This window comes from Phallusia mammillata, chromosome 7 (genome assembly GCF_965637545.1).
Source record: "Phallusia mammillata chromosome 7, kaPhaMamm4.hap1.1, whole genome shotgun sequence".
Taxonomy (NCBI): Eukaryota; Metazoa; Chordata; class Ascidiacea; order Phlebobranchia; family Ascidiidae; genus Phallusia; species Phallusia mammillata.
In genome coordinates this window covers 17,376,765-17,398,061 of record NC_137258.1, presented here as the reverse complement: position 1 = coordinate 17,398,061, position 21,297 = coordinate 17,376,765, and the positions used below count along the sequence as shown (strand labels likewise).

Genomic DNA, 21,297 nt, shown 5'->3' with positions numbered 1-21,297 from the left:
ACGAATTAAATTCAGAACCCTAAATTTTATTTTGGTTTGACAATAAATAATCATATAAAACCACTGCACATAATACCAGCAAACATGCTACGTGTATAGGGTCAAATCTAGTCAAAAAAGTTCATTTAAAATCAAATTGGCATACTTTCAGATGAAACTGGTATACAAAAAAGTATCAAAGCAACTGACCATAAATTCTACTAGGGACATAAATAAAACAGTAGAAATCACTAAACATGAAAAAGACATTGTTTAAATATTCGTTATACCTTATGCATAGGTATATGACACTGCAATAAAATAGAAATGGCTTAAAAACAGCAATAAAAAGGTTGCAACAAATTTAAAGCTACCCACAGTATACTGTATTGTTTCACAATTGCTCAAGTTTAGATTAAAGTCGGTTGGCCACAATGGAAAACAAAAACTAGACGTTTATCACGAAAGCAAAATAGAAGGGGACAAATATAAGTAGTATTTTTGTCTAATAGTCCGCCGAAGTTACCTCAGTATTTGGTCCTTGAAAAGACTAGTACGCCAAATACGGGTTTCCTTCGTGCAACAAAGCGTGTCCATAATTTGACAAAATTACTTTTTTTCCGAAGGGGCAAAAATTGCTAATAACACATAATAAATCGTCATTTATATATTAGTCTAATTTCTGCTTTGGTTAACTGCAAAATGTTTTTGCTCGCATTGCTTCTAACGTACATACTGTGCATTAAAAAAAAACGTCATAAACACTTGGAATGATAAAACATAGATTTATAGTGACATTAATATACACTTCTACCCTGATTTCATTCAGACACCACGACAAGAAAAGAGAAAACAAAAACACGTGGTAGGTTTCACGCAGGGACATTCGGATGCTTGTTAAAAACTTTTAGTTTTTCTAAATCCACATTTTTCCATGTCCACTGTTGCGAAGGCTCACCGTCCTTGCACGGCATGAGAAAGATTCGTTTGCTGTTTTCTTCGACACCCGCGCAGAGACCGGTGATTGCATGATAAAGCTGTTTCAGAGTTGACTGAAAAAGTGATTTTTGTTAGTTGACATAAACAATGGAATAAGAACCATTATGAAAAGAGGAGGCGAAGTGTCCGTGACTTGGCCTTCTACATTTAACCCTACAGCCTGAGTAATTCAATGGGTCAAGCGAAAGTCTATGTACATGGGTTCGAATCCCACCGCAAGTGCTTATTTTCGATGCACGGAAATGATTGGTACTCTTATCTAGAACAATGCTTCTTGTAAGCCTATCGTACAGTGATTGATTACCGTTTGATTTAATAGAAGTCCGGCCGCGTTCTGGTGACGTTTTGTATTTCCAAGACATTTAACCAATGGTGCATTTACAGTAACTTCAAATATAAATATATACATATATATATGTCTTGCATTTTTATGTAAAAGATCATAAAGGGTATATGGGATTAGTGTTTGAACAAAATTTGGATGGTAATTTCTATCTTCAAAATACACTAGAGAAAAATAGAAAAAAAGAGGCTTACATAAACATAAACAAGGCATTACTGCACCCAGCTTACCTTATACTTCCACAACTGGTTGCCATACTGACCATGACACTCCCACATTATCAGAGGTCGCCCCAAACCCTGTCCGTCAACACACAGTCGACGAGCTGACTCCATGTCAGCACCTGGTCGGATGTCTTCCTTCCACGTTAAAAGAAACTCCTGTAAATTGTAAAGACAAATTTGATTAAAGTTCTAACGAACATTTAAAGTTAAGCAACACTACATCGTTTTTTTGGCGTGGTCGCTATACTCTAAATTGAGGATCGGTAACCAACAGCTGAAGGGTCAAGAAAAAAAAAAAACTTTGCTAGCTACACTAATCCATCTCATTTACCGACTGGCGATAAGAAATTGTACATGAAGTAACCCTAATTTCTACATTAAAGCGTTGAAAGTATGAACTGTTTACACTGCAGGAGTTCCATGAAAGATAATTCCTGCTTTCTAACTTATAATTGACCTGTTCCGATTTTCCTTTGGGTTGACACTTCTCAGCTTGCACTGGACCTCCCTGTGGACGATAGGAGGTGTCCATACAAAATCCAGTGCCTTCGTTGATCAACTGCAATTGAAAACATACATGTGCAACAAACACGAAAAAAAATCTGTTTTTTAAGTCGCAAAAATTATTTCAAGCTTCTTCGCACGCTTTCAATTGTTCATCAACCATTTAAAAAGTCTGGTAACGTATACACAGAGAACAAAAAAAGGATACCGATATTTATTTAAATACTATTTATTAAACCATCGATTTTAAGCGCAAACGTGGCAATTTTGATTAACTTTTTCGGCATTAGCCGGTCAAAATGTTTCCAGACGTAGAATTGGGGCCGGAATCCGGCTTTTTTCAAATAAAGTCCGAAATAGGCCCAAAACTTGTTAAAAATGCTGCACAAATCAAGCCGAGTGTAAAGTCAGGTCCGAATTAAGCCAGTTTTATTTAAATTTTTAAGCCGAACCCGAGAAATCCGGCCCGACTTACAACTCTGCAGGATTTGGGTTTATACTCCACAGTTCACATGACATATCTTACCGTGCCCCAAGCAGCTGGTTCAGGCATCACAGGTGGATAATGCTTAAAAATATCAGGGGCGACTTGCTTCATAAACCAGTCGAATGATTTGCATTGTAAGCTCTCCCTCAGATTTTTCTGTTTTTCCAGGGGCCCAGGATCGATGTTTCGAACGTATGGGCGCTTCTTGTAGAAATATTCCTTGTATTCGTCCATCCACACTTCCACCACACGCTTAAAGTTCTGCAAGTAAAAAAAGGTGGAGTACTTTTCGTGCTTGATTAAAACTAACAGTCTAACATCATAACAGTTTTAGTGGGTCAAAAGTCGGTACACTCTCGAGTATAAATCTTGACAAGAATATTTGGGTTAGGTCGATCTAATTTAGTTTGGCCAAGTTCTGGACCAAAACTAAGCTCAGCCTTTTATAGCTATATTTTGATAAATTTATTACTTCATACACAATTTTCGGGTGCGCAAAATGATATATGAATCGTGGGTCATAAAGTGTTCTTTAGCTCTAATCGCTTCTCTGCATTTAGCGGGTCTTGTGTTTGCGCATGTAGAGTGTAAACTTTAATAAAATTGGTTATAGGACCATATATGGAAAGAATAACATCACAATTTCCATTATGGTACAAACGTTTTCAAAGTAAGTATGAAACAGTAACAGATTTAGTGTATAGTTTGGGGCAAGGCGGTTAAGTAATAAAAGAACATCATATTAACTAAAATTTTCATAAAAAATGTAACCTTTTTGTAAACGTGTGCGCTAAAGGCTAAATAACATAAATAAAGATCATATCATCTCTTCGTACCTTGTTAATGTTGGTGCCTTTCGGCAAGGAATAAGGCATAAACTTGCGATAAATGTGACCCACTCTGGAACAAGGAGCGTCCAGGATTCTTCCTCCGCACATCCAAACCTGACAAGCAAAAATGAGTTTAAAAAATTGCAAAAACAAAATGGTCGTTAACATAACATGGTCTGCAACGGGCAAAAAATTAAACATTTACTGCATGCAAATTGTTTCATATTTTTCACATTTGCGGATTTGGTCAAAACAATGACAAATATACCCGCATCGTACGTTGCATTTTCAACATTTAAACAAAATTATCTGTTATTAGGGTATTAAAGTATTTTTAAAATATTAACTTAAGTAATGTTTGGACGAGTTAAATATCTGATTCATCATTTTCTTTTTCTACCTAAAAATGTCATAAAAACAGTTAATGGAGTTTGTAGGACAGCACTGAAAAAATACTGTACAAAACGTACTAAATTTGACAATAGTGATTTAGACAGCATCCTAAATGGTCTGCCTCAGGGGCAAGTAAACGTTAGCGTTACCTTGAAAGATAATTCGTATTGCTCTCCACCCCAGATCTCAAGCCCAGGGTCGTACTGACCAATTTCAAGGAAGTAAAGACGATTTACCGCAAACAATCCACCAGCCATCACGGGGTCCCTGTAAATGGGCAACGAATGAGATAAACCAAGTAGACAATTCACTTCATCATCATCATCATTTTATTTTCAGTTGCGTACTTCGTTTCTTAGAAATCCAGTGTTTATGAACCTTGAAGGCATTTGCTATATTTTTTTAGTAATGGTGACAGCATGTAATTGATTTTTGTGTGAATTAATTTTTAGTATGTGCGAGTCCAAGTTCTAGGGCAGTGGTTGCCAACCTTTACCGGCAAAGTCCGCACTTAACAATCCAAAACATTCTCATTCCTCACCAATATACTACATATAGTAGATGCTAAATCAAAGATCATTTAGATAGGGTCTGTTACCAACTTCAAATGCTAAAAGTCTACAGCTGAAGTGTCTATTTACAAACCACATGCACGAATTAAAGGAAATTCCCCCCCGTTCAGGAACCACTGTCCCAGGGTTTTGCTTGGCCTAGGTTTCAAGAAATACTGGCTAAAGACAAAACTTTCCACTATGACGAAATATAATATACTTTTAAACACAAATGTTTTACATTAAAACATACTCGAACGGGTCGCTTGGATCTTGGGGTTGCTTCTCAGGGGGAATAGGAATTCGCTTGTAGTAGAGTTCCCAGTCAAAAGCTCCTCGCATTGCATCACCGGGTTGAGTGAGATAATGAAAATCATCTTTGTCCACAATGTCGATCATCGGACACGTGACCACCCGGCGGTCCATTGCGATTGGTTCTAGGAATTTAAAAATCGCGCCTTTTAGACTGGGTTCTGCTAATAGTTTTTTATTATTGTCCGTTAGTTCAAATGAGACATGACCTATGCATGTTTACGCCCCAAAATGTCTAAAAACTGATTGCAAATCTGACTTAACTATATTCTGTGTTAAAAATAGTGTTACAATTATTGCGCATTTGGCATTAGAAAATGACTCACTTTTAACAAATTCGCCCTTAAAGTTTACATGAAGCAAAAACGTTTGTTTAAAATGAGGGAAGATTAAAATAGGGACGCAGGTGCCTTTCCAAGAGCAGACAAACGCAGCTTTTCGCATGACAAATGGGAAAAAGGCAGCCATTCCAACAAGCGTGGCATTTTTTCTTTGGTCGGTGACGTAAATCTCTTTTTTTCAACTTCTCTCGTTCACCCTGAGCGTTTGCGCGATGCACACACAATCAATGCTCAACACTCTCCCGCTTTTAAAATCACTATCACCAAGATACGATTTTAAGCTGGCGTGTGTGTGTTTTTCCTTTTTTCTAGTCAGCGCTCGCATGTTTTTGAAACATTCGGAGCCTTAGCAAAACTGTACTGCACAGTTATTGAGTTCAGTTTTACGAAAATTGTACAAGTTGTTTCAGTGGCAACGCTTAGCTTTGGTGGCATGTTTGATTCAATTGCATTCAATTTAATTTATTTCCTACATTTTTTGAGAGGAAGAAAATTTTGTTGTAGGTAGTGTAGTACAAGTCACCTTTACTGGTGTTTTCAAATTTAAATCAAAACACAGTTTGTTGCACAATGCTAAAATATCGATAGTGAAGAAAGAATGTCGACCTCCATAAAACTGACGTCATCAGACCTTCTTCAAGAGGTCCTTATCGTAGAGGTGGAGAAGTACGAGCATTTGTATAACCCCAAAGCCATGGACAAAGATTTTAACTCCTGTGAAAGCTCATGGCAGGAAATTAGTTCAACTGTTAACCTCACAGGTACTTTTGCGTTTTCTTTGTACTTGCACATGTCGAAACTGAATTACACTGGAGGATAACTCTTCCTGTTAAATAGGTTATTTTATCCCACTTTTCGGTATCCTGCAGTGTAGTTGGACATGAAACCGAAAAATAGAATCGCTAATCCGACAACAAACATCAATTGCTTAAAAAAATCGTATTTTTTTGTTTTTTTTACAGTTCCGGAGACCAAGCGGTTATGGTACAACCTGCGTGAGCGCTACATGAACGAAAGAGGAAAGCATTCTAAGTCGGATTGGCACCTCTACGACGTCATCGATTTTCTCGAGCCCCACATTAAACGCGGGTATTGTTTTGTCACGTGACCAAGTATTCCTTGACCAAGGGTTTACCGTGCATTTTTAGACAAGCAGACACAAATGAGAGCTTAACGGGAAAAGGCTTCATCATGGACAGTGACGATGATGACGTCAATACCCCGTCGACGTCATTAGCTATTGGCCGAACGCATTACAGTCTGAAAGCGAAAACGAACGGAATAACTAAGCTGAAAAAAGAAACGCGTAAGTTGGGCAAAAAAATTTAGGTACACTGACTGTAGACTTAAAACTATGTCAAACTTTAGGTTTGTCATCAAGGAAACAAGACAACGAAACTACGATTTTTCTTGATTTTGTTGGAAAACAACTTGACAGGCTCCCTGTACCTGAGCGAAGCAGTTGTTACTTGGAAATTATGCAAGTTTTAAATAAATACACACAAGAAAGTGCACGGTGACATCATCTGTCTGTGTTTATCACTTTGTTGGTTGTTTTGTGTATTTGTTTTGTCTTTTTGTTTTCACTATACAATTTACCAAAAAAGTTGTGTGTGTGTATTTATTATTCAGTGTGGTACGAGAATACCACATTTGTTTTTACAACAGTAAAATTAAATGGGGTCTGCAGAGGAAGAATCTAGACCTTTTATATGCCATGTCTGCTTTTCATAATAGTACTTTCACTTTTTCTAGTGATCCTTCTCTTTTGGTAGCATTTTTTATTGCTGTATGTGTAGTGAAACAAGTTTTGATGGAGATACAGTCATTGCAGTTGTTTATACTCATTTAGATCAAGAAATTAACTATTGCCACACTACATGCAACAAAACCATATTACCATAAAAACAAGAAATTGTGTAACTACATATTGTACATATTCCTGCATTAGACTTAAAACCAATCCAAGTTTACTTTTTACTTTAAACAAATTTTTATCCAAAACTGACCAAAAGTAAAAACCTTATCTTTTCATTATTAAAAGCAACGAAAAGAACCAGGTTGTTGCACTCCAATACCATGTCTTTGGAATATTTGATTAAATAGAAAAAAAGGACAATAACCTTGTGGTAGTTTTAGTGCTATTTTTGTCTTACCTAGCAAGGGAGGCAACCAGTTGTGTGTTACTTCTACATGCGAATCAAGGATAAGTACCACTTGACCAGTAGCATGGTTAACTCCAGTAAGTCGTGCCCGAATCAGCCCTTCTCGCTGACCAGTTCTGAATAGTTTCACCTTAGGATACTTCTTCAATTCCTCTTCTAACTTGGATTTAAGGTGTTCTAAAAAGTTTGTTTGAGTACTATCAGCATTTTAAACTGGTTAAATGCAATTTTGGGCCTTTTTGTAACCTCACATAGCAAATTTAACTTCAAACAAAAAAATCACTAGGAACTATTTCTCACTTAATATCAAAATATAGATGAGAATGTCAACAAAATGTAGTTGCTAATACAGTCAAAAACTTTTGTTCCATACCTTTAGCGCTGTAGTCATCAACAAGAATAATCTCATGAAGTAAGGATGGTGGTGTGCGATTAATAATACTATGAACTGTACGTAATAATGTTGACCATCCTTCATTATGGAATGGAATTATTACTGAAGTGTTTGGAAGGTGAGACAAGTATTTGCGAGTTTTGCAACTGAAAAAACATTCAAACATAAAAAATGCTGAAAAATTAAGTTTGTATGTCATGAGTTTTGTAAACATACTTTGGGTGTCTGATATCAGGAAGAGATCGATTCAGTGAAATTCGGTTGCTGACAAAGATGTTGAAACCATTTTCTGAGTAGGCATTGCTTCCCCTTTCTTTATCATCAATGTGAACTGCAACACCCTGTTCACCTGCACCTGTTAAACGCAAAAAGCAGTTTAAAACCATTTTTAAAGCATAATTAGACCAAAATATACAACACAATATTCAAACATATACCTGTTCTTTGTTGGTCGGCCAGTATTGATGCTTGATCATGCCAATCAATCTTTCTGCCTTTTTGAGTGTCAAATCCAAAATCACTGTCTTTTCTGTTTTGATTTACTGCTTCATGGTAACGGTTGTCAGGAAGTGCATTTTGGTCTGATTTGCCGACCATAGTTCTGTTTGAAGCTGATCTGCTTAGTCTTGTTAAAATCACAACAAAGAGACAAGCCAGTCCCAACAAGGTAAGGCATTTTTTAAACTTGAATCGCATTTCTCAGTTAACACTTAAACTGACATTGCAGACACGACAGTTATCAATTCGTATCACCTCTGTGGTCAATAGAATATCAGCATACCCTACTCAGCATAATCTACCTGATGTTTTGTAAAGAAAACATTACAACAGTTTGAGCATACGTTATTATCAAAGCAACCAGCATATGTTATTGAATTTTCCGTTTGTTTTTTTCCGAGACGTGAGTGCGCAGAGAGATCGTAGGAGGGCAACGCAAACAACACGTATTTTTACAACTGGAAATAATTAGCAGCCTTTAATGAAGATACAATTGACAATGATGACAATGGTACTATATAGTACCAGATATTTAATACTGACATCCACAGATTCTGGACAACCGAAATAAATAAGTGACACATTTTGAAAAAAAGTTGTCGAAAAAATAAAATAGCCTATATTTTAAAACTGTTTTTGTTTTCAGATGGATGCTTAAAAATATATTTCCGCAGAAAAGTTTACTAGCTTGTAATCCGCCGAGCGATATAGTTTACACCGAATGTTTCGATATAGAATAAAGCAACAAAAACGTGACAGAATCAGTATTCGTGGTAAAACACAAACGCGCTGTCCTTTGCAAATCACAACTACAATAAACTATAAAACAGCGAAATCAGGAAACAAATTGATGATGTCTTACAGGCATAATGTAATAAAACAGGCAATAGCAAATATGTGAACGGTTTAGTAAAAAGTCAAATGCTAATGCATATACGAATCATTACCAAACCTAAGCGAAGAAAACAGATGCGGATACTAGGGGGCGGTTGACTTCTCTAGCGCAGAAGTTAAAGTTTCTTGGTTGTTCATGCTCAGGGCACTATCAACTGTTATAGCGGCACAGGATGAAGGTTCAGCAACTGCAAACAACGTTTGAAAACTCACATAGTGTGAAAAGGTATAAATATTCATTCACATTTACTCCAACTGTCCATGTTTAATTAAAACATGCAGGAATGCTTTTAGCTTACAAAAGCAAACAACAGTTATCGTAGCTTTTGAGTTAAAACAAGAAGAAAAAACAGTATTATTACACAAAAAATGGTATTGTCATATTGTTCATAACCAAACCATGGACATCGCTAGAGTCACACAATTTTTTTTAAAAAAAGTTCTTTTCTTTAACTTTGAACCAGTGGTTAACAAGCCAACTAGCCTACATGGTAGCCTTTTTTCGTGGCAAGAAGCAATTCAAAAGGGAAAGCGAAAAGTCCACGTCCCCTTATTAATGCTTCTTGAGGTAATTTCAAAGATTCGTATAGTTATTCCATAAGGACGTCTATTCGATTGCTTATCTCAGAATAACACATCACGCGGTATGTACGCGAACAATCACAAACAATTATGAGTGGTTGTGCCACAATTTAGTTTGTAGCGGTTTTAGAACGGCTCGTTTCAACGAACAAAGTGAGAAAACAATTAGGCAAATTTAGTGATGAGTCATCAACTAGTATATACCTTAATAAAATCCAAATACGGCCCGAAACCGACAACGACACAAATCATGCTTTCATGTTTCCTTTTTGTATCGTTTTCCAAATTAACCAAATGCCCATAAATCGTTTTTCACAAAAACTTTACCTAAGTGTTAAAAATGTGTTGAAATGTACGTTACTTGATGATGACCAACAGAATAAGGTTCTTGCCTCAGAGGTATGGTGCCAACTTCCAAAGGAGTCGTTACAGCCAGCTCAGAATGGCATCCAGGTGTTTGGCACACAAACTGTTAAACACACATCACTGCTTGAAGGCATAGGTCACAATGTACGTATACAAGCAAACTTTTTGCAGTCAACCACATGTAACAAAAAATCGAATCAAAATGTTTACATAGATGTCTTGTAATTAATAACACAGTTGAAATAAATATGTTAGTTAATTGAAGGTGTTTTACCACTAAGTTGATAGCAAAGAAGATATTTCAGCACTTTTTGTGCAGTTAATTATAGTAAATAAAAACTAAAAAAAAAAAAAAAAAAAAAAAAATAACAAAACTAATTGACAACAGTCCTTGACCTAATTCCCCCCACCAAAATATGATTTTTTGACCCCCAACATTTGATTTTTCAGCAGAAAAACAACTACCCTTGCAGTTTGGTTTCTTGGGATATAAAAGAAAAAACATATGTTAGTAACAAGCATGCAAATCTCCTACCTTAACAAAATATTCTACATCAATAATTCGGCAAAATTTCACATGGGAAGGTACAACATCTGGTAACTAAGTGAAACAAAAACAAAACACTGATTAAGATTTAATACAATGATATTTTTAAAGGTTATGTCCACCTACTTGTAATGTATGTGGATTTAAGGCAATCGAGGTTTGTTTTGGGCAATCTATTCCCATAACTGAACCTTTTGTCAAATCAATCTTAATTTTTTGCTTCTTAGTTTTCGCATGTAAAACAATGCTTTGAATGATGCTCACTTTACAGTCATGGAGATTGTAATCACTGCAAATTGAAAGAAAACTTCAAAATTAAAATCATGTTGTACATTTTTTTGACTGTAAAAACAATATCATATAATAGTCTTGTTCAAACATGTTTAACTTTTCAGTCGGAATCTGATTTCAGCTTTGGTGTTTGCGAAAACAACAACTTTTATTGCTGCAATTATCATCTATGGTTAAAAATAAAAAAAAATAACAATTAAGCTAGTTTTCACTTTGTGTTGTATTTATGCGTTTATTTCGCATGTAACTTAAATATAGCCAAAATTGGAAAAATGCATTTTAATATTTTATCTTAAGACACAAAACTAGTTTGCAAAGTAGGAACAGAATTATATTTCACTGATTCAACATCTGTTTGTGTAACTTTTATACAGTTTATGTATTTTTTTCTTTTTTTGTAAAACAACAAGTTTCTAAAGTAACAGATGTGAGATCATAAAAAGTGTGTTTATGTTTACACCGCACAAATGTTTTGCTCACTTTTATATGGTTTATTAAGAGCTTTAAATATACACTACAAATCACTCAAAAGAAAATGTATTGCAGCCAATCAATTACCTGTTATTGTTAACTGATGCATCAACAGTTATGAATCCGCCTGGAACAACTCCAGTTTTGTCACTGCTAACACGAAGTTCAATTAGTCCACTGGCACAACACAAACAACAAATTGTTTGTGAATCTTCAGCGGCAGAAGGAAGCTACAAAAAACATATTTGTTTAGCAGAATTTATAAATAAGCCACAGTGTAATTTTAAACTAATTTAATTCAAAACTGTTTAATTATATATTGTAGTAAATACCAGTTAACAATTTTTAAAACATATTTATACCGCAGCACTTGGAATGGTGTTTAGGTCAACATCTTCTTGAACAGTAAAGAACAGTTCACTGTTTTTGTTCTTGATTTTTCCTTGCAGCAAGCTAGCATGTAGCCGGTACCTAATGTAGCCAGTAAGCACTGTAATGATACATTTTTTTTACTTTTTGTAACCATACAATTTATTGTATAGATGATTCTGGTTTGTAACAAACCTTTTTTTTATTGCAAAAAGAATCACAAATCATGGTCTATAATCATTCTTTTTGAATTTGACCAGTTTAGGCATTGTTTCTAACAGTAGCACTAACAACCCAAAAAACAGCTATAAAATTGGAAATGTTTGGTTGATAAATTGCGAACCATCTAAGTTTTGCATATTTGTTCAAGTGAATTCATACAAAAACTTACGTTACATGGAAGGCTTTATCACACTCCCCTGCTCTAGTAATTATAGGCAAAAAGGAAAGTTACAAATATTATCTAAACATAACTGACTTGAAGCCACAACGAATAATTACCTGGCGATTCAAATGAAGAAGGAATATTACCAGGTAGTTGGTATTGAAATGGGTATAAATTTCTACCTGGAGAAATTTTTTGTCCATCTAAAACATATTTAAAAAAAAAAATTTCTAATGTAACTGGGTCAAAATTTTGAAGGTACTGCTGAACCTTGGCATACTTACTTGAAGTCATCACGTAAGATGTATCATTGAAAAATGACTGCTTTCCAACGTAAGTGCGTGCGTTCTCCCCAGCACCTTCCACCCACATTACTTTAGCACTCCCCTTACAAGTAAGTTTAATTTCTACAAAAGTAATAAATTTTTGTAGGTAGAATATTAAAATCAAGAAATAACATGTTTAGATGTGATTTTCAACAATAATAATATGTCAAGTAATTGCCATAAAAACATAATAATAAAAAAGCCCAAAGTTTCCATTTAAGCACAAGCTACACTTTAATTGTGTTGCAATTTTTGCACAAAACCAAACATTTTCTTGCTGGAAAAAATGCATTTTGTAGGCACAGTAAACTTTCCTATTTATAAATACTGGTACTGACTTTTAAATTTTGTAGGTTCCGAACATTCGACCACCACATTTCCAGTAATGACATCATTGCTCTTATACACCATTTTACCACCTGACATTTCGATAGAAACAAACACCATAATGTTGGTTTGATCGTTTTTCTGTGAAACACAACAGTAAATTATTTACATTTGTACTGCAGTTCTACATACTATTTACATCTTTACAAACCTCAGAAATCCCAATAATGGAGCTGATTCGTCTTTCTTTCCAGGCATAATGTAAACACATTCCAAATTGGATTACATCATAGTGTTACTGTTACCTTTTTGATGATCTCATTTTGTGACTTTTGTTCTTAATAAACAGCATTTGTTGTGCCGAATAATGCTTACAGTTTGACATCTGAGACATGCTAAGGCCCTTTGCTACGAAAGAATACCATACTTGAAAACATAAAAACAAAAAAACTCAAGTACATTTATTTTGCGTTGCATCCTGTCCTGGGGAATACCCAATCTAGTAACCACTTTTTAAAAGTCGGCACTTCCCGTAATTTTTTATTGTCTAGGTGTGGTGCCTTGTGATAAACCCCGTGGTCCTTTTCAAAACGTTGACTGTGCGATACTTTGTTGTTTGTATGTAACTATAGTTAAGCTAGCTGCAAAGCTGCAATATTCCAAAGAGAAGGACAACGTAACCACGGACAAGAGGTCTAGGTAAATCCACACGGTTTTATTAGCCTATGTGACATAACCGGAGGCCCTAAAGTATTTTTTGGTAAATAGTGTTAGTTGATCGTTTTTGAAAATGGTGTTGTTTAAATGGTAAGGAATCGCCAAAGAAGTTAAACTACAAATTACACATAACGTATGAATAGTCAATGCTTTGGTTTGACTAGTAGTGTAGCCTAAACATTGCAATAAATCATTCCTACAGAAGCAAGTTGAATCATCTATTAATGAGATCATCGCATCATGTGATCACACCCTTTGGACCGGACTTGAGGTAACAATAAAAACCGTAAACATTGAACTGCAAGGAAGGCAGTTCCTGAGATGGCTGGAAAAGGAAAACGTTAAGAATTTCCAATTTATTGTCATTTCACTTTTTCTTAATGTTCTTGTTCGTACGAAACTGATTTCTGTACAATGTCGTTCAAACACAGTTGATAATTGTTAGTGATACAATAATAAACATGAAGTAATTCAAACAACACAATTGGAAATACAAAAATATTTGCTTTTTCAAGTGAAGAAAAGTCAACTTTATTTCAACAATCTTAGTTGACACAGCAAAATGCAGTAAAACATCGGGGTACGTGTGTTCGGAGGGAAAAACATTGCTCATCAATAATATGCGTTTCAAAGTTCGAATGTCTCATATTCTTAAATTATAGCGGTACTTTTGCTTCGGTTGATGAATCAAAAAGTTCTTCACTTGTAATTTGTTCGTCCTCTGACAAAGATAAAATAACAGATCGTGGTAGAGATGGTGTTCGAATTGACCTACGCTTTGATCCATAAGTTTCACGTCTAAATGATTGACCTGTAGAGCAAAGAGGTCAAAGGTGATGCAAATATTTGCATGGAAGTGGGATCGCCTGAAATTCAATGTTAAAAGGGAAGAAATGTGCCTACTAGGATGCGTTGTCACTGACACAAGAATTCTATTAATTAATATAATTTTTGTTAGAATTCTATTAATTAAGAATCAAGGATGGTGGTGTTAATGTTTGAAAATAATTTCTTTAAAGAATATAATCAACGTACTTTAGAAAATCTTTTTGAGTTTCGTTTATCTTTAACCAGTTGTTCTCAACCTTATGTGGATCGTGTACCACCTGGCGACTTGTTCTATTCCTGCGTACCACCTAAACCCTGTTTGAATGAACAGACCAAGAGACAGGTCTGTTTTTTTCTTAAACAGACTTGTACGAGTTTTGTCCCAAACCAGGGCTGATTAATTGGGTCAGTTGACTGTTGAGATGCAATTTTGGATTTGACTTTTGAGCATGACGAAAGAAAGCATACTCGTGTACCACCGGGAAAGCTCGTACCAAAGGTTGAGAGCCAATGGTTTAAACAAATCGCACTTAAAGCCAATTGGTTAGTGTATACAGAGTAAAAACTGCAGCTAAATAATATGCAATTTTATTATTCGGGTAAGCATAGTGGTCCGAATGACGTACCGAAAAAATGTATTAAAAAACTTCGACATTATTTAAACTTTAAAGCAATCATTGGTGCCAATAAAAATGAAACAGAAATATGCAGACCATGATATTTGTGTTTTTAAAGTTTACCCTTATATGGATTTGCTTTTCTTATTAGCTACTAACGTCTATTGATATTGTTGTAGTTAGAAACAGCTCCGCCAGAGACCAACCGATCGAAGTTGTGAATTCGGTGAGATCGCTCGTATTCAATTTGTTGTCTTGTCCGTGGTATTCGGCACTTGCACACACAGCAACACGCGATAACTGCAGTGCAAAAAAGCAGACTATCAGCAATAGAAATCATACGACGACAAAAATATAATGCTTATTATGCAAGTAGAGCTATTAACACATAACTCACGTCAGCCGCTCATTTAGCTAATTTTTGATAGGTGGCGCGGGAGCTGAATTATTCATTGAGCAGCTAAATAAGGGGTAGCGGTGGGAAGTAAGTTTTTAAAAGATTTACATCAGGAACAAAATTTTAGTGTTAGTTTTATTGATTTTTTTATTGATAATACTGAACCCCAACCCTAATAGCCCTAACCGTCAGCAGATTTTGAGACTTCGGGTGTTAAACCGAACCAAAGTAGGCAAGTATATCTGTACCAAATGGAATAAATATAAAGGTTGTTATTTCAACACCTGGCAGCTTTAATAGATTGCTTACATTCACATAGTAATTGTGCAGCTATTACATTGTCGTTAGAAACTGTGCACACTAAAATGTTTTGTCATCTAATCCTTTATAGTTGGCGGTCTGTCAAATTGAACACTACACTACGACCTCAGTGCTAAAATTGGACTCTCCTGCTATTTATGTAACTTAATTATAGCTTGTTTCACGTTATTGGTGATTAGGGTAACAATCTTAACTTACCTAATATTGACAACCCGCCGACGCACAAGGCAATGAGATGCCAAAGACGAATGTCCCCGATAATTTTTGTTTCACTGTTTATTTCTATTGCTCCTGGGCGGATGAGCGGAAACACTGGAGTTGACATCGGTTTGGAAACTAGATTTCTTCTTCAGCAGCACACTTATTCTTACGGGCAAAATATTTTTCTTACGCGCCAAATGGTATTTGCAGAAACGGTTCTTTCTATTTGTGGTAATCCTGGCAAAAAATACACATACGATTGAGAGTTTTTAACCTTGTTACTTCAACCACAAACATAATCTGGTTTACTATGTGATGAAATGCAGATCACTTATCTAGTATTATACCGAACGCCTAGAAGTTCTAAACCAAAAGTACTGTACGGTGTATCTATAATCTCAACTCTGCGATGAAGTAGCCTACTCGTGAGCGTATAACAAATGCATTTGTCTGTCGGTTATCAGGCATAAAATGGACACACAGTAGCAAGACTCCTTGGGGAAATTCATTGACACATGCAGTTCACGGCCTAATTAATTTGTCAGGTAATGACGAGACAGATAAAAAAATGTATTTGAGAACTGTGTTTTAGTACGCCCATGTAAGTATTACTGCGAATTCTCACTTTCAAAAACGCATTCTTTTATGTCTGTTTAAAGTTTCGCAAATATAAACGGTTTGAAATGTTAAAACCGCTATCATAGTATGTTAAGTGTCGTTTCTCACATTTAACTCTGCTATTTATTTATTTGCCGCATGATATTTGGTAACGTTTTCAATGATAAAACAAACAGCTGAATCTCAGCAAAATCCACTCTATGATCGTTTTTACTGAGGTAATACACGTAATTTCCTTCACAACCTTTAAGTAAGAACATAGTTTTAAGCAATTCTTGTTTCAAAGGAACCAAAGTGTTTGGTCTTGCACAGACAAAACAGAAAATGAAATCGATGAGCAAATAGCCTAGTGTGTAATACTTTGAGTATACACAAAACTTGGCAACAGTGTGTAAATAGCACTGGGTTTCTTAGTCAGGGGACATATTAGTTCTATCGACTACATTCCACCCAAACTAAAATGCCTGGATAAGCAGGTCCCTAAAGAAGTATAAACAGAGTTCGGAAAAGCTTCTCATGCCAAGTATCGGTTTGGGCTGGACGTTTCTAAGCCCATCATTCATCAAAGCGGTTATTGGGTGCATAACATGGTCTTTTTTATTGTCGCATAAAGATGCCCCCATATAGAGATGATAATATCACCCACTTGGTGTTCCTTTTGTCCATTGTACATAAAGGTTATTTGTGCACCAAATACACTTACGGACTGGAGTCTGCCAACGCCTGCTCATAGATGCTTCGTAACACGGGCTAGTAAGCGAATTGTATTGGTGTTTGCGACTGTTAAAGCTTATGATCGCACTATCGATAGTTTATTTCCATGTGATACAACTGCTTTACGTAAAAAAATCTTCAAGATGATGGACATATCCGGTGGCATACCTGGCAATGTGCATGTAAATACGTATAGTCACAATAAGGTCAGTGTGTTGTTTGGAAGGACCTTGTCGGTATAATATGTTTATTTTCTACCTTTTTATTGTTGCTGAATTTAATTGCAGCAAACCGACTACTTTTTAGCGATTTAAACGTAAGTAACCAACAGTTATAACGCTTCGGGTGTAATATCTTCCAAACTGATGCCGGTAACGTCTTTCTGTTGATAAATCACAACTTCCGTCAATGGTTCATCATTTTCTTCTTCCCCCAAACACGACCTTTTTCGCTTTTTTACCGGCTCGCTTGTTTTTCGTTTCACTGTTTTAATAATCTTTTCAACACTGTCTTTGGCTTTCAGCAATGCGTCTCCGTCTTCAAGATTTTGCAGTAAGCCCATAAGTTCGTTAATACTTCCCTCCATTTCACCCTTAATCCCTGCTTCAGGTGTCTCACTTTCAGTAAATTCGTCGTTTTCAACGATAATAGTAGGCTTGACAGTGATGGAGGAAATGTAAATGTAATCAGCTATCTGATGCTCTGTAGGATAGTAGATGAGTTGGTTAAATGACATTAACTCTGGGTTTTGCTTTAGAACAACTTCCCGCACGTGGTCGTGAACAATCACGCGTACATGTCTAGCGTCGTATATTCCCAAGGATAGAAGCTCGTCGATTTTGGCAGCCACTGCTGGGTGAATGTTCGGACCTAAGCCCCCGCAAGGCATTGGGTGACCCATGTGGACTTCTGGTAGGGGTAGGTTGACATAGAAGCGCTGTAGTCCGTTAAGACTGTTATTCGAGTCACTTGATGCAGCAGCAATAGCCTGTTTTAGTTTTAGGATTAGGTTTGTTTTTTCTTGTCTGACGTGGTATTTTGTCTCGAACATTCGCTCCAAGTCAAGGGAAAAATCCGGAAACATAACAACTTCGCGAATGTGCATGATAGCGGGACAATCACGCTTCTTGGTGGGTTTGTTACGTCTCTTCTTTAACTCTGGTGGAGCTACGGAAGAGTTGCTTGCAGAGTCTCTCACTTGCTTCTGTGAAATTAAAAGTATGTATCATAGTGCAGTGGGAGTGATTAATAAACAACACAAAGCTGTGACCACAATGTAGTTGCAGAAAACTGCTCTATAACATTCAACTACAAATCTGTCTCAATTAAGTGGCCTGTGTGTGATTGGAGTTGGGACTTAATTTTACCAAGACTCTGCTATACAAGACTAGCACAAGGGTATGCGACCTATGGCCCCTGCGTAGTGTTTGAGTGACCCGGCCCATGACCCCATTAAAAATTCGTATTTTTTCTCAGGTGGATGCAATTTATGTGTTATATCCACTTAATAAGAAATTGGGAATAGGCATTCATTGTTACATGACAAGAAAAAAATATAGTGTGTTTGTGCTTTCCTTGGACTGTGTCATATAGTATTGAAGTTTACTGTGTGGTTGGGCCTGATTGTAATTATCCTCAGTAAACCTGTTAGGTTAAAGTTTAAGCAACCAAGTACAGTAGTTCGCTTTATAAGTGTACATATTCACATCGAACAAATCTGAGTACTATAACTGAGAGCTAAGTTTGCCTACACTACAGTGTGGTTCAAAGCAGAAGTGACATGCTGTATGTTTTCAACCAGCATTATAAGTTGTTTGGGGGACAAAACTTTTAATGCAGTGTTATTTCACACACAAGCTATATCAAACTATGTTAAACACTTACTGCTAATCGTTCAGCAGTTGTTTTGTAGTAATGTGAACCAAATTGACAATGTTTAGTAAGACAACTTCTAACAACAAATGGAACACCAGTAAATGGAACTTCCAAGTTTCCTGAATTGTATTCCCAGTAAATTCGCTCTGCAAATGTCAACAAATAAATGCAAGCTGTTACAAATTACAGAAGAAATTCTTTGTACTGACACTAAAGGGGATTCAAACTTGGACCCTGTAACAACGTTATGCCTTTTATACAAACTAAAGATGTTATATTCTGAACAACATACCAAACACCTTACACCAAAATTTCATTTAGCAGCACAGTTTGTATTCATCAGAAAGATTTTGCTGGAAAAAATTATTCATATACTTACCACTCTTTCCATATCTTGATCTTCTTGGCAAATTAGAAGCAGCTTTTCTCCATGAAGTCCTGACTATAAATTTGGTTTTGCAAACTTCGTTGAATTCCTTCATAAACATTTCGAAAGTGTCTTCTCCATCCACATGTCCTTTCACATACATCCCTACTTTCTCAGCATTATTAAAGTATGTAGCTAGTACGCTGTACACAGACTTTTGCTCCTCAAGTGTAACAACACCTGCATGGTGAAGCTGTGCCTGGTTCTCCATTGATACTGACCTATACTGCAAACAAGTTAAGAAACAATAACAAACTGGTTAAAAATGTGGCAGTTAAATGGTAAAAAAGTGTATAAAAAAAGTATTTGCAAAAAAAAATTGGCACTTCAATAACAGAATATATGATTTTGGCAAATCGCAAAATAAAGTTACATAGTGAAACCTAAACTGTACGTCTACCATTCATTTAGAAACTATTCTCGGCAAAGAGAAAGTGCCATTAACCAGAACCGAATATAATGAAATTGAAATAAAAACTTTTGCAGAATGTGGCAATTAGAGTATCATCATGTGTTTCGCAAATCAGGCAAACAAAATTATTTCAATTCTGGTATCTTAACAGACATTTCTTCATCAGTCTCAATACCAACTTCTTCTAAAAAATGTTTCTTCGATTTGGGGTACCCTTCTAACACGGCATTCATTAAATCATTTGTCATGCGCTTGCGTTTTCTCCAATGCGTTACATTGGTTTTGTGGTCTTCAATAATTTTCTTTTTCTTACTGGGATCTATGTTTTTGGCCAGTGATTTAGCTTGCTGTAAAGTCTTTTCCATGTCTGCTATCTGTGCTTGCAAACTTTCTACTGTCAGTTTAGCGTCAGTTGTTGTCAAGGAACTGGTTAGTTTGTTCACTTCTGCACTGCACTCCCTTAGTTGGGTTTGCTCAAGTTGCAGCGCCTCGGTGAGTGATTGTATTTCCTTGTCCAACTTCGTTAGTTCATTTTCATCTACGCTTGGAAATTGAGACTGGTGCACAACATAGATTTTTGATTTTCCATACACCTTCTCTAATAATTTATTTTCTTCTGCCAAATTCTCCATAGCTTTGACAACAGCAGTTTTTCCATATTCTTTGTGAAGGTTTAGAAAAACATCTGATGCACTGTAGGGTCTGTTTTGGCTTTTCATGTAGACAAACACCACAGATTCAACAGACTGTTTTCCCATTTTGAAAGTCAGTTTAATTTACTTCACACAAAAAATAATATTTTTTTCATTTTACAATTATTTTAACTTCACAACCTGTTTTAATACAAAAATTAAATTAAAAGTAAGAAGAACTGATTCCTGAAAAACGCTAAAAATATCCCAATTCTGTGCAACTGCAGTCAAGAAACACATTCGCCTATAAGAGGTTATTGAAACTCAAGGTGTTTATTGCCCATTGTATCAATAAATTTCCATGAACAAACAAGCTAATTGTTATGTTTTAATGTCATAAAAGAAATGCAACAATTATTTATTATACCTGCATTTCAAAATTTAATGATAGTAGCTGTACAATTTGACATTTTCCTTCACACATCATATGTGTAAATTCACAGCATCAAACATGTCAAAATGTGTAGTGTTCGATGAAAACAAATCAAAATACATCACCTGAAGCTAATATCTACATCCGTTTCACTATTTTAGTATGTGACATGTGTCCTTCGTGAGCCTATTTACTAAACTTATATCATGCAGAAGATTGTCTTTAAGTTAACAACACATTTTGCATTTAAGCCAGAAAATGCAAATAAAAACCACAAAAACTACCTTGACCTAACTTTTATTCGGTAAAACAGTTAATTGTTTTTATCATTGCATGTTGACAGTTTGTAAACTGCAAATTTTTAATTTGCACTACGTTTCAAAAAAATGTACCATCAAATGTGAAAACAAGCAACAAGACATAAATGACCTTGTTGCAACAAATTTTAATATTACCAGCACCAACCAAGCCTAAATATAACAAATAATGCATTTGTACTTTTCATTAAAACACAGTTATCAGAGAAT

General features: G+C 35.7%; 6 protein-coding genes across 8 annotated transcripts; 1 reads left to right on the top strand and 5 right to left on the bottom strand.

The window, feature by feature from the left end:
• Window positions 1-10: 10 nt before the first annotated feature.
• LOC145237609 (polypeptide N-acetylgalactosaminyltransferase 10-like) lies at window positions 11-8,354 on the bottom strand. Its single transcript, XM_080100539.1, has 11 exons — window positions 7,960-8,354; window positions 7,739-7,877; window positions 7,502-7,668; window positions 7,120-7,305; window positions 4,564-4,747; window positions 3,909-4,026; window positions 3,373-3,480; window positions 2,576-2,797; window positions 2,003-2,104; window positions 1,552-1,701; window positions 11-1,031 (listed from the first exon to the last, which is right to left on the bottom strand). The coding sequence occupies exons 1-11, from the start codon at window positions 8,216-8,218 to the stop codon at window positions 852-854; spliced, it is 1,815 nt and encodes a 604-aa protein (XP_079956665.1). The 5' UTR covers window positions 8,219-8,354; the 3' UTR covers window positions 11-851.
• LOC145237612 (uncharacterized) lies at window positions 5,325-6,791 on the top strand. Its single transcript, XM_080100547.1, has 4 exons — window positions 5,325-5,724; window positions 5,926-6,052; window positions 6,112-6,269; window positions 6,332-6,791. Exons 1-4 carry the CDS (start codon window positions 5,562-5,564, stop codon window positions 6,481-6,483), a joined length of 600 nt encoding a protein of 199 aa, XP_079956673.1. The 5' UTR covers window positions 5,325-5,561; the 3' UTR covers window positions 6,484-6,791.
• A 339-nt stretch (window positions 8,355-8,693) lies between the features above and the next one.
• On the bottom strand, window positions 8,694-13,267 carry LOC145237610 (arrestin domain-containing protein 2-like). 2 transcript variants are annotated; one of them, XM_080100541.1, is made up of 10 exons: window positions 12,790-13,267; window positions 12,590-12,719; window positions 12,210-12,332; window positions 12,042-12,128; window positions 11,534-11,661; window positions 11,259-11,401; window positions 10,536-10,698; window positions 10,398-10,463; window positions 9,824-9,965; window positions 8,694-9,102 (listed from the first exon to the last, which is right to left on the bottom strand). In XM_080100541.1, the coding sequence occupies exons 1-9, from the start codon at window positions 12,847-12,849 to the stop codon at window positions 9,831-9,833; spliced, it is 1,035 nt and encodes a 344-aa protein (XP_079956667.1). In that variant the 5' UTR covers window positions 12,850-13,267; the 3' UTR covers window positions 8,694-9,102; window positions 9,824-9,830. The 2 variants fall into 2 exon arrangements, with proteins under 2 accessions (XP_079956667.1, XP_079956666.1); XM_080100540.1 differs by having other exon boundaries at window positions 9,858-9,965.
• A 233-nt stretch (window positions 13,268-13,500) lies between these two features.
• LOC145238767 (transmembrane inner ear expressed protein-like) lies at window positions 13,501-16,956 on the bottom strand. 2 transcript variants are annotated; one of them, XM_080102029.1, is made up of 3 exons: window positions 15,657-16,956; window positions 14,900-15,040; window positions 13,501-14,106 (listed from the first exon to the last, which is right to left on the bottom strand). In XM_080102029.1, the coding sequence occupies exons 1-3, from the start codon at window positions 15,781-15,783 to the stop codon at window positions 13,952-13,954; spliced, it is 423 nt and encodes a 140-aa protein (XP_079958155.1). In that variant the 5' UTR covers window positions 15,784-16,956; the 3' UTR covers window positions 13,501-13,951. The 2 variants fall into 2 exon arrangements, with proteins under 2 accessions (XP_079958155.1, XP_079958156.1); XM_080102030.1 differs by having other exon boundaries at window positions 14,947-15,040.
• A 72-nt stretch (window positions 16,957-17,028) lies between these two features.
• LOC145238765 (calcium-responsive transcription factor-like) lies at window positions 17,029-19,508 on the bottom strand. The gene is made up of 3 exons (XM_080102027.1): window positions 19,246-19,508; window positions 18,876-19,012; window positions 17,029-18,195 (listed from the first exon to the last, which is right to left on the bottom strand). The coding sequence occupies exons 1-3, from the start codon at window positions 19,502-19,504 to the stop codon at window positions 17,323-17,325; spliced, it is 1,269 nt and encodes a 422-aa protein (XP_079958153.1). The 5' UTR covers window positions 19,505-19,508; the 3' UTR covers window positions 17,029-17,322.
• An 11-nt stretch (window positions 19,509-19,519) lies between these two features.
• On the bottom strand, window positions 19,520-20,561 carry LOC145238766 (homologous-pairing protein 2 homolog). Its single transcript, XM_080102028.1, has one exon. It carries the CDS (start codon window positions 20,461-20,463, stop codon window positions 19,831-19,833), a length of 633 nt encoding a protein of 210 aa, XP_079958154.1. The 5' UTR covers window positions 20,464-20,561; the 3' UTR covers window positions 19,520-19,830.
• Between the last annotated feature and the right edge of the window lie 736 nt (window positions 20,562-21,297).